The sequence below is a fragment of the Acanthisitta chloris genome, unplaced genomic scaffold (assembly GCF_000695815.1).
Source record: "Acanthisitta chloris isolate BGI_N310 unplaced genomic scaffold, ASM69581v1 scaffold14372, whole genome shotgun sequence".
In the NCBI taxonomy this organism is placed as follows: Eukaryota; Metazoa; Chordata; class Aves; order Passeriformes; family Acanthisittidae; genus Acanthisitta; species Acanthisitta chloris.
In genome coordinates, this window is record NW_008662255.1 from 42,914 (window position 1) to 55,752 (window position 12,839).

The 12,839-nt window shown below is 37.9% G+C and overlaps 1 protein-coding gene across 1 annotated transcript; it reads right to left on the reverse strand.

Annotated features, from left to right (window-relative positions):
* Positions 1-2,336: 2,336 nt before the first annotated feature.
* On the reverse strand, positions 2,337-12,833 carry LOC103798287 ([Pyruvate dehydrogenase (acetyl-transferring)] kinase isozyme 1, mitochondrial). The gene is made up of 11 exons (XM_009070540.1): positions 12,783-12,833; positions 9,476-9,617; positions 7,904-7,975; positions 7,206-7,390; positions 6,804-6,893; positions 6,420-6,497; positions 5,715-5,791; positions 4,932-5,030; positions 3,884-3,994; positions 2,607-2,720; positions 2,337-2,477 (listed from the first exon to the last, which is right to left on the reverse strand). Exons 1-11 carry the CDS (start codon positions 12,802-12,804, stop codon positions 2,337-2,339), a joined length of 1,131 nt encoding a protein of 376 aa, XP_009068788.1. The 5' UTR covers positions 12,805-12,833.
* Between the last annotated feature and the right edge of the window lie 6 nt (positions 12,834-12,839).

Below are 12,839 nucleotides of genomic sequence, written 5' to 3' on the forward strand. Positions count from 1 at the left end.
CTAAACACAAAAGTCTGAACTTCTATTTAAACCAAAAGTTTTCAAAGATCAAGCTTATAAGTAGAGTTAACATTGTAAACCAAAATATGACACATTTGTGTTTTCACCATGATCATTTGAGGTGGCAGGTGAAGAGAGAGAAATATAATGACACAGCAAGGTGTTCTGATAATCAGAATTCCATTGGTAGTTAGCTGAGAACATGGAAGAGGCCTTAATTCAGTAATAACCTCTGAAACACATAATAGATACTGTCGAAAACAAACTGTTAGCTTTTCTTCAGAAACATCTCTTGAGGTTCTTAGGTATTACTAAAATCACTTCAACTGAGTTAGTTACAAGATTTAAAACAGCATAAAAGCTAGAACAGTCAGCTTCAGAGCTTAGTTTGTAAAAGGCCTTGCTGTAACTTTCAGCTTTGGTTTAGTAAAAGCAGTAGCTGCAGGCATCCCATCCAGCATCTGTACAGGCCCCATTTCACAGCGTGGGGCATTTCTCACATACATCCTCTTGCAGGGTCGAAGAGAACAGCTCTAGATTCCCCTCACCTGTAGCCATGCAGATTGACAGGTGCATCCTTGAAAAGAAGAAAAGTAGGGGCCTCAAAGTGCCCACAAGCTTGAGTGGAGCAGGTAACTCTGCTGTTCTGGTGGCAGTTTAGCCAGAATAGTCTTCCCTCAGACTGTCAGCTTAAGTGTGTATAATAGCCCATTCTGTAATTCACTCCTGGTAAAATGATCTACATTAGCTTCACCAGGGTATAAACCTATTTCATTGTTTTGCAGAACTAGGCTGGGGAGGTAGCAGGTGGTAAATCCTGAATCTGGCTCAGCTGCAACTATAATAGCATGACTTCAGTTTCTAACATACCATCTATGCCCTTCACTTGTAGTATCTCACCCTCTCTTCTATGCAGGGATGAACTAGCAAAATTTAGGCTTATTCTTTCTGAGAGGGATTATGCATGTCTGCTGCAGAACAAAAAAATCACAGAATTACATGCAGTTAATTAACTGAGAAAAGGATTAGTTCTCAGTGGCTTTAACTGCATATCACTCCTAAAATGTTCAGGAATGACAGGGATTGAGGTACAACATAGATGTGTAAGATTTGAACAAAGCTGGCACAGTAGGCATTAAAAAAAGTCGAATCCTTTACTAAAAGAAGGACTTGTACCTGAAACATAATATTCATTCCCCTCTCTATCCTCCCTAGTATGTTTTGACAGTTTGTCTGTGACAAACACATTCTGCTCACCATGTCTGTGTTATAGTGTGACTTCCAGTTACTACAAAAATGAGGCCAAAATCACATCACAAATATAAAGGTATTTTCAAAAACTGTTCATTCCACTTTTTGTTAAATATTCCTGAGAAGGTAGTTTATATTGCCAAAGTACTAGAGATACCCTATTAAGGGCAAATTTTTAAAATGTATTTATTAAAATAGTTTCCATTTACGGCTGTAACCTGACAAACCCAAGTCTGAGGTCTTACTAGGGCTAGAATGTTGACACTAATTTTTGGTATGACCTACAGAAAAATCAAGCAAATGCAAGACAGTTTTTCTGCACTGTACACAAGCCAACACTATTTGCTAATTTACAATGATCAGGGCAAGGTAAGTTTCTCACATGTATTATATATATTCACATTCCAACCAAGAAATATGACCAATGACACATACCTGAGATACATTATACCAGTAGCAGCAGCTAAAACTGACGACTTAATTTTTTTATCCCTATAGAGGTAAGTGTGATTTCTACAGCTGCAAAAATCCTTGATGTAAGCAAGGTATCCAGCTTTGCAAAATTAGGCTTCAGCATGCTTAAGATAAAAGAATAGAAAGTGATACACAGGTGCAAAGGGATAGCAGTGAGCTTCTCTATTTCTTACCAGAGTTTTCCATTGATCTGTAAGATTGTATAATAATTGTAAGTGTTCTGGTGAGCTTTTCCAATAGTTTTTCTATTAAAACAATTTTGTAATTACATGAATAAATACATTCCTCACCAGATGTGATACAGATGCCACTAATCCCTATAAAACCTGAAATACTGCTCCTTTGACTTAACCACTGAAAGTAATCATAAATAGAAAGTGAAACAAATTACATGTGACCTTAAAAGAGTTAAAAGTTTGTAGGTTTGGGGGTTTGCTTGAGTTTTGGTAGGGTTTTTTAATTTCAGAAAAGAGTGATTACATTAAACCTTTTGTTAACCCCACTTAAAATTATTTCACGTAGCAAATGTGGTTCAGCATCTTGCTATAAATCAGGTCTTTTAAATTCCCTTTCCAGATAAGCCTGCTTCTTAGGAACTGCTGAGGAAAAAGCTATATGCTGCGAAAAGTGGTCATGTCCTTTGGCTCACTGCTTGGGACACACCAATCATCTGCTTCGTGGTTTCCTTTATAATGCTTCCAGGCTGCCTTGTTATACACAGGGAGTCTTTCAATTGATTCTGTTGATAAGGCCTGTAAGGAGAGAAGACTGTAGCTGATGATTCTTTTCAATTCAAGTTACAGTAATAGAACAAGGAGTTCCATTAGCAGTTTAGATTAGAGTTGCTGATAAATGAAAAATGGTGATGGGTTACATCATACCTTTATGTAAATAACTGCATCTGTACCATAGCCTTCTAAGGAATAGAGTTTCAGGTCTCCTTGGAAGTACTGTGCATACAGACGTGAAATGGGTAAGCCATAACCAAATCCAGCCTGATCCAGGAGAAAAGTATATTTCCATTAATTGCATCAGTCAGTGGTGTTTCCTGTTTTGTATTACTCAATCCTGTTTTGTATTACTCAATAGGTAAATAGACAAACTAAGCATGATGTTTGTCAGTAAGGGTTCAAATGTTGACTATTATGCCCTGCCCAAACCATTATACACCCCAAAACCAGAAGAATGCTTGGATGATTGTGAGAAAACTTTTATTCCTTTGTCAGGCAGAGCTGCTAGATAACACTTCTTGTGTGGTAGCTTTTTCAAGAGGAGATGACACTATTAGATAAAACTGTCTATGTCTGTGTTACACCTCATAGAGCTACTAATCTAAAGCACACTGAGTACTTAAGTCAAATACATTTTACCAGTATATATAAAAAAGGTTCAAGAAGCATAGTCTATGAATTTGTAGCTTACACTAAACTTCTATCAAGCCCTGGGTGCAGTAGCATGACACAGCCCTGGAGAGTTAAGTACAGGTTTTTTTATCTACTACATTTTAGAGGTAACCTCTCAATCAGCATACATAACACTTCTCTGGAAAGGTCTAGTGTTTGGTGAGTTGCAGAGTCATCTAGATGCAGAACACTATATATATATATATATATGTATTTTTAAATGATGCAATGTGGGACAATAAATTCAGGAAAGCTGTTGGGCGATTATGACTGAGCGCTTAGGCTTTATTTCTCATGCATCTATTCATTCACACAAGACCAAAGTAGATTCTTCATATGCCCTGTCACATCTATGTAACTTCATCCTTGCTATGGGATGGTAGAATTGACTACACAGTACAAGTGACCTATGGTTGATCCAAAGTCATTGCTATAATTATTTTTCCTTTCATTCAGTAGCTACAAAAGAACTTCAAGAGTCCTGTCCTCACCTCACACAGCATAGCTGAGTGTCATGTTTGAGGTAGCTGATCTTTAGATTTAGTAGAGAAAACCAGAATATTGAACAAGTTTACTTAATTTTTAGTACTTTATGCAATTTCCCAGTTATTTTCAGAAAACTACTTGAATTAAGCTGTAACATTCAAATGGCAATAGTTGTATCTATAAAATCAGTACTTCATAGCTTTGGCTAATGGTTTCTTTTGTGACAATTAAACATATCCAAGATGCTAAGGTATAAAAGATTTGCATACCAAAGGTGTAGCTCGTGAGGTCTCAACACGAGGACGTGGTGCTGTTGAATACATGTAGTTGAACAGTCTGTCTATCTTCCTCATAGGAACACCACCACCACGATCGCTCATCTGGAACAGGAAGGACCATGTAGCATTATGTCCCTGAATAGGCTTTTGTAAAAGAAAGCTTCTCTCAAACAATAATCCAGAAAAAGTTCAGGTAAAACATGATATGAAGTTGTCCATAGGAAGTCGTAGGTTTTCTTTAATTCTCATCTCCAGCAATGCCCAGAGAGATGAATCCTTCCCTTTCATCCCTTATCCAAACTATTAACAACAGTATTACCATAAGAAGCATTTGTAACCTTTTGGAAGCAAGAAAATTCCACTTAAATTGTGCACTACTTTTATCTTGTTCATAACTCACTTTTGTCTGAAGTCACTATTTATCTACCTTTGAGAAAATGCCAGGTTCCCTCTCTTTTTAATCATTATTCTTCAGGAATACTGCCAGTTAAATACAGTTTACTAAATCTATTACTGAAGGAGTAAGTCATAGGAGTTGTTTTACTATGGTTTAATTAAACCTATGAAAAATCCAATGCTTGCAGTTGGTCTTTGAAATCCAATACGGATGTTGTACAGAAAAAGAAGAAACTTCAAACTGTACTTCAGGCAGGTTTGATTTGCAGGGGGTGCACAATATTTATTTCCCTTTCTTCAGTTGTTTCACATCTGTACAGTTCTGTCATTGTCACAAAATGCTGATGTTGCAATTGTATAAAGATGCTATTTCATTTTTACCCTTGGCTGGTTACAAGCTAGGCAAGACCACAAAAGCAAAGGATGCTATTGCAGAGCCTTCAGTGTGACTGTGCAGCCTCTGTGTGAACTTCCTACTGATGTACTATGTGAAATTCCATAATGGTCTTGTTACTTACACACATCATCACATACAATCTATTGATGGGCCCAGATCAACAGTATAGTTAGTAATATGCTGCCTACTACAGGGACTAAAATGTTAATCAAAATAACCTTCAAAATAGTAAAACAAAGTGGGTACCTTCACAGTTAAATCCTCATTTCCCAACGTGACGTGTACATGAATTGCAGGATAAATGCAGTGATCAGCATTATGTTCCATGGTGGCTCTCATTGCATTCTGCAATTTTAAAGTGCAACTTAAATCCTATTCTTAGTACTTTGTGTATTATCTTAAAACATCAGTTTAGGAGAATTCATTTATCACATTATTTCAGAATCCAAACAAATGTGTATTGTTTTACAACTTTTTTGTATCTCTGGTTTATTCAGTATCAGTATTTATACAGTTTATTCGAATACACAGACTTCAAATACTTAATGTTTTTATAACAAACATCTGTTCTATCTAGGGATTTTAGTTCTAGAATTTTTTATAATGCATAGTACATGCACTGTGACACAAAGATCAAGAGAAGTCTAGGACTGAACTGCAAGAGGAAAGCTCTATGGAACCTGTTACACATTTTACCAGATTTGAAGATATCCCCAAAATTGTGTCTTACTCTTACTTGTTTTATTAACTAATGTCTTCATGTATTCTTCAGATTTAAGCTGATTACTTGAAAGATGTCAGATGAATTCAGTGGTTAGGCAAAAAAGATACATCTTCCAAAGCTCTTAATTTCTCATGCAATTACTGTTTAAATAGTACAGTGTAGCTGTGTCCCTGCAGTCTCAAATAGCAAGAAGTTTGCACTTGCAAAGTCACACTGCTATCTAGAATTGGTTCAAAGAGTCAAACCAATACAATCTCTCTAAGTGAAGATATATAAAGGAATTGTGTAATGATAAGTACACAGACCTTGAAAAGTTCAAAAACCATGTGATAGAGATGTGATGGCACATACACCACTTGCATGGGCTGTCCTGGTGATTTAGCTGGAGAAAAGAGAGTCTAAATAACTAAATAGCAAATGAAGTATCTTTTATTCATTCCCACAGTAATTCAAAGTGTAAATTTGTACTGTTGAGAAAATTTACAAGAGAAGGAAAATTTGAACAGAAATCTTTTGAAAATCTTTATGTTAATCAAAAGTCATACTCAAGATTTTCAAATGTCCTATTGCTTTAGAAATTAATCTTAAAACCCACTGTGGCATCACTGATTAGGACACGTAATAAATAGTTGCTTTCTAATACCTATGAGGAGGTTCTCAGGGAGATGGAATGGAATGTTTACTATAAATTTTTAAATTGTCACAAAAAATGCAGAAAGGGTGAGATGCAACAGTGTAGGGTGAAATCTTAGGGAGAGAAGGAGGCTGTTAAAGATTTGTTATATCAACAGCTGGAGTGTCAAAAGCTTTTCTACTGATTTCAGTTTTCTAATTAAAGGGGAAATTAATAGGGAAAGTCTTCTGCCAGATTTGAAAAAACCCAAATATTTATGACAGTTGATATAGAGAATACATTAACTAGATGAAAAGCAGAAGGAGTATATTTCATCACCAGCTACTTTAGAAACCATCACTCTGTTCAGGAACCTGCCTCACCCACATTCACCTACCATTCAACTCTTGCAGGATGAGTTCTGGAGAACTCATGTAATATAAATCACAAAGTCTCTTGGCACTTTCATAGCCATCTATAAGAAAAACACAGGAAGTTACATTTCCCCCTCCCACTTTTTTTTTTTCTCATTTACAGTTTGCCAAAAAGAAAAACAAAAATTTAAAAGTACTGTGCCCTGCCAGTCAGGGAGATTTTTGTATTTTCCCTCAAAAAATGGTTCTATAGGAAAATGATACAAAACTGTGTTAGACTTTAAATGAAACTTCTGCTCCAGGTAGCAAAGAACTAAACAGCATATAAATATCAGTATGTGCACTGGCTGTTAGTATAGGCATTCATGTAAATTTTCAGGATTCTTGCTCTTATCTGCTGAATTTACCTCTAATAACTTCAACAACATTGCAGTTAGGATCGATGCTTCCAATGTGTTTTGGATGAGCTGGATTAATCTTCCCACCAAACAGTAAAGCTGCCAAAAAGAAAATATCATTTTATACCCAGTATAATTTTAGTGTCTTCAGTTTTGCTAAATAAAAACATGTATATATATATACATATAATATGTATTGTAGGCAATCTATAATTCCAGTCTTCACCATACTAGAATGCCTACTATTAATAAACATTTTAGGAATTGTATTAATAATGAGCATATAAACAGCAATGCAAATAGTGCACTCCTAAGTAGCATTTCAGTACATATTAAGCAGTTCAAAACGAAAGGAAAATACAGTGCTGTAGGAGAGGTATCATCTCCCCTCCTTTCAGCACTGGCACTCACAGTGCTGGTTAAGGAGCATTCTGATTGAAATGCGACTCATGTAGAAACGGTCTAAGAAATACTGCACGTTCTGCGAGGTCACTGGATCAATGCCAAAACTCTCCTTGTACTCTATTACTCCTTGAGCCATCGTAGGAATTACATTGTTGTGGCGATTCCTGATCTTTATCACGGTATCTGTGAAACTAAAATTGATACACTGTTAGCATTTCACTTCCAAGGGAATTTGACACTGGCAAACAGAGACCTGCTTACAAAACTAAGACTCTTACATACAACAATATCACAGGTCTGTCTATTGCAGGAAGAAGACAGGACAGTATTTACAGCATATTTCATTGAAACAGTCAGTAATCAACTATCTTGACTATTTATAAAATTATTGTTTCTTCATTATCTTGATTACTGCCAAGAGAAAGAGAAAACCATGCCTACCGTTTCCATGCAGAAGATCCCATTCCTGTCAAATGGGAGTTGTGCTCAGCCAACACTGACCAAAGTCACTCCACAGAATGACATGATGTCCAAGTGCTTTGTTTCCTGTTTTAATGTCCCCTCCTTTCAGGGACAGGGGGTGACATTACTGCAGTTCTTATATACAGACTTGAGATAGGTGAAATTCTTCCTAAGCTATTGTTTCCTTCACAGTTCTTCCACATATTAACAAAATATTAATGCATGTGACAGCAAACCCTTACCTATGAATAGCCCCCGAATCTTCTGAGCTTTTGTCCTTAAAGTCAAGGATCTCCTGAAGACTTTGCACATACCTTTCAACGAAAAAAACAGGACAAAAAACAATTCTAATATGCCTCCCCAGATCTCTCTGGTTAGCAATTTATGGTCTTCCAAGGTTGCTTGTTTCCAAATCCTGGTATTTGATACATCCCATTGTGAATTTTATTAGATTCTTTTGAATCTATTCATGATGTTTTCTTCCAAAATTTCCAGAGCAATGAATTCCACAATTTAATTAGAATGCATAAAAGATCATCTTTGCGTTTTAAACCCAGTAGGTGGTCACTTATTTGCAGCCCCAGTGAGTTCCTGTTATTAGAAAAATCTTCCCAGCTTGTTCATGATTTAAGTATTTCTGCCATCTCTTTCCTTAGATGTGTATTTCCCAAGCTGAAGAATTCTATTTGATTTCTCCTCACGTAGAAATTGTTCCAACCCTCTGATTATCCCTCTTGGTCTTTTCAGTTCAGGATGGAGTTACTCAAACTGCACACAATTCAGAGGAATAATGGGCTAACACAGTCATACAATTATATTCCTCCCCAATTGTTACTTAGTTCATAACACTATTTTCCTTCTTGCCCATCAACTGACATAGTCAGAAAAATATTCCCAGTAGCATCAAAATTCTTTTTCCATTGTAAGCAAACAAGCATACAGGGAGAGGAGGTCCCTCCCTGTGCTCTACTTCGCATTTGTCCAAGTGGAATTCATTTCCCATTTGATCAATGTCATTTAGTATCATGAGAATGTAAGCATTTGTGTTTCATTAAGACCCTTCATCTTCATTGATAGCTCTTTTTATATTCAGTCATCTAATCAATCCCACTTATTCACTAGCAGATTTTCTGTTCTCTTAGCATTAAAAGCCTTTGTAGAAACCCATGTGCCTTCAGCAGTTGCCAAGCAATCTCTTTGTTTTGCTTTCATCTTACATGTTTATACTTATGTGAAAGTTCCTTACATGAAAGTAAATTTTACTTTTCAAAGAATGCCTTTTTTACTTTCTATTAATTTGTATGTTTTGGCTTTGGGAGCTTCCTATTGCTGTTTCTTCATGTTTTCTACACCTTCACTCTCGATCTGCAATAACCTGTCTTGTAAATGGTTTCTAGTATACTTTGCAAGCATTTTGGGTCTTAGCCTGCTTGTGTTGGTTTCTTCCACTAGCTTCTTCAATTTTAGTTAAGTCCTCTATTAAACATTGTTCTGGTGGATTTTTGTTCTTACCCCAAAAAAACTATTTATAATTTTTGAATTCTCCTACATCACTGTCTGCAATACTTAATGATTTTTAATTCCCTTATGGGTTCTCTAATTGCTCCTAACGGGTGGGTTTTTTTTCCAAATCTGTAAATTTAATTTCTGATCTATATCACATTGGGATATTTAATATCAGTCTAAACAAGGAATGTTCATGTAACGACCCCATGAAATGTTCTTTCAGTGGAAGAAAATGAGTTCCTCCAACCTGTGTACATATTTATATGCAGAAGGTCACGCTTAAAGGTATGGAATGTCACTGGTCTTACCAGCTCTGCACCAGCTGAACTGAGGGTGTTCTCAGGAGGTTGTCTGGAAGCAGGCTGATCTCCTTCATTATGTTTGCCAGTCTCACAGGCAACTCTTGTCGCAGGAACATAAATGAAGTCTTTTCACAAGCATTTTCAGATCCTAAGACCAAAATAAATATATGACATCAGAATAAAGTCAATACTTATGGCAGAGAACTACACACACTTTTACTTTCTTGCATGAGAGGCCTGTGCCTTGGTTTGAAAGTTGACTCAGCCAGGCTGGTAAGCCAGTGTGTCTTTCAGCAGCCCATTTGTGTTTCAGAACCAATCTCATACTGAAACCTACCAGCCGTGTTGTGGTAACAAGACTCTTCAGTTTATAAAGAGAAACTACTGCAATAGTTGCAGACCCATTTTATTCAACTTTAAACATAGCTTCTAGCCATGTATATTATTCACAGCATTGACTCTAACCAGTACTGATCTATGTCATTCTGAGCATGTCAGAGAGGCAAATGAAACCAGTATAGGAAACTATTATGGGAGAGATGCTTGAGAAAGTATCATGCACCCTGCTTTTGATCACTATAACTCATACTGGAACACTTTCAGAAAACAAATTCTGCAGTATTTATCTCATTTTCAACTAAATCTGTTGCAGCTTAAGTTCACTGTCAGACAGGAACAGAAGACATGAATGAATTCACATGAATATTGAGAAAAAAATGAAAGTAGGGCAGATAACTGTGCTTAGTCATCAGGACAGTAGTTCTCCCACATGTTTACTGTTTCATTTTTTACATTTTTAGAAGCTAGAAGTGAATATACTGCACCTGTTGATAACCAACCTGTCCTTTTAGAAGAACAAGTGTCATCTGCGTGGGTGGCACTTATAGTGGTTATTAAAATCAAGACCTAAATTTACTCCCACAAAGCTTCTTTTACTGGATGAGAAAAGAGTGTGCAGAGTGGGGAAGAGGCTAAGAAATGCTGCACTTCATTCTCAGCCACACTTGGTTCTAGACTTCAAGAGTGTCATGTAAACAGCACTGAACTAACTAACCTATTTATCTGCTGCAGTGAAGTACATACCTCAGGCTTGGTGTTTCACAACAGGTAACTACTAAAAATTAATCTGGTGTTACTGCCCAGTTCTCTCTTTCCATTTAAAAAGGGGGAGCTGGGGAAGAAGATTAAAGGAAAGGACTTGGGAAAAAAAGTGGAAGATTGGGAGTGTCTTCAACAGGAAAAATCTTTACCAAATTGAAATGGAATCATTTAGTTTAAAGCATCCACACTGGGATATGCCATAAACTACACTGATGAAATCATGTTACTTGATGAAACAACAGTTAGCTTAATAAAAAAATCAATAGCATATAAGAAATTCCTCCCCAGTGGCACTCAACCAGTATTATGTGTTGTCTACATATGACCTCTGCCCAGAAACCTTTCAGTCTTCTCCCTAGTCAGACTGCATGTCAGGCATGACTGTTACTGGCCTTTCCCTTTTCCTGGGTAAAATTCCATGGACAGGTAAGATTGAAGGTATTAGAATGTAAATAAAATCTTCCACAAATTCCATTCCACAAACAGTTCTTGTATGTGGAGGCTGTACCTTTGTAACCCTGGGTCAAATATGGAAGGCAGTTTAGGGCAGGACCTCATTGAACAGGCAAATGACTTTCCCTCTGCAGCTACAGTCTACCTAGGCAAAGAATAAGACTCCTAAAGGAAATACTGTGGGTTTATAACCCAAGATGTGGCTGATGTTATGTGATCCAGGCTTATATTTGCTTATGGAAGATTTCCTTTTTTAAGTTGGCATTGATTCCCTCTTTGACTGCTCTCACTCTAGCTAAAGGGGCCAAAAAATCCCTAGTGAAAACACCATCAGATGTTTTGGGTTTTTTGCACTATTTGTGATTACAGCCTTAATCAAAAGTGGAAAAACAAAATTTTGAAAGGTTTTCAAGATTATTTTTACCTTTTGTTCAGATACTAACAGAAAAAAAGTAGCCTGTCTTTTCTGACACAAGGAAATAGTGTGCCTTGAAAAGAAACACTGATTTTAAGGTATTATTTTTTCAGTATTTAATGGTAAAATAATAGGAGTCAAAGCAAAGTGTGAATTGCAAGATTCTTTGCTTAAAAGTATGATAGCAACAGAACACATGATACCTGTGTGAATCTGGAGGTTTAAATGTTGGGTACGTGTCATTGGCATAAATGAGAAGTTGAATAGATGGATGAGGTGGTGAGACACTGGCACAGGTTGCCCAGGGATGTGGTGGCTGCCCTGACCCTGGTGATGTTCAAGACCAGGTTGGATGAGGCCTTGAGCAACCTGATCTAGTGGGGAGGTGTCCCTGCCCAGGGCAGGGATTGGGACTAGATGATCTGTAAGGTCCATTCCAACCCTTAAATTCTGTGATTCTATGAAGTGACAGCAGAGAGTCAAGAGAGAGTTTTCTTTGTAAGTCTCCCAACCTATACAAAGCCTGGTGTTCTTGGGTTAGTTCTCAGTTACATTTTACTGACAAAAACGTAAGAAGCAATGCAACTATGAACAACAAATGTTTATGCATAGCAGAGTGCCTTGGGTACAAAACCAGTCTGTTACAGAATGGCTGCAACCTCAGGTTTTGAAAAGGTTTCTCAGTGGGACTTAGATAACCTTCCTCTGTGTGGTCTTTGCTCTGAAGCAAATCAGAGCAACTCCTGTAATCCCTTTTGTTTCCAAGCAGACAACCAAACCTGGAAACGCTATGGGTGGGCTTAGTGCAGAGAGTAAGGCTGAGTATCCTGTTACTGATTTACTCATTTTCAAGGCTAGATTACAGATCCTCCAGGATGGCTCTAGGTGTCTGCATCCTGCTCCTTCTCTCACATTCCTTCTAAACCAGCAGAGTTTGAGTAAGTTGTTTCTGTAAGGCACAGAGAGGTGTGACTGAGAAGTGATGATTGGTTTGGCCCGTCGGTGCCAGCTGAGGTTACAGGTTTCATGTGTTTGGGGCAGACGTTGAAAGGCTGGATGCTGCCAGCTTGCAAAAGGCTTAACCAGTCCCACCTGTCTGAGTCACTGCTCTAACACAACCAGCTGTTACAGCTGTCCCCACGCCCTCCCCAGCGCTGCAGGGTCTGCAGAAAAACACCCACTACTCCGCTGAGCTTTGCGCTGGATTTCAACCTCGTCCCAGTTCCAGTCTCGGGGAAGGAGCCAACTGTGCTCCGCTGCCCCAGAGGGAAGCGGAGCCAAGAGCGCAGCGCCGAGCGGCAGCGCGGGCAGGGTCGGGGGAGGGCGGCGCGGCCGAGGACTCACCGAAGTCCAGAAACTGCTTCATGGAGAGCGGCGAGGGGGAGAAGCGCGAGTAGAAGT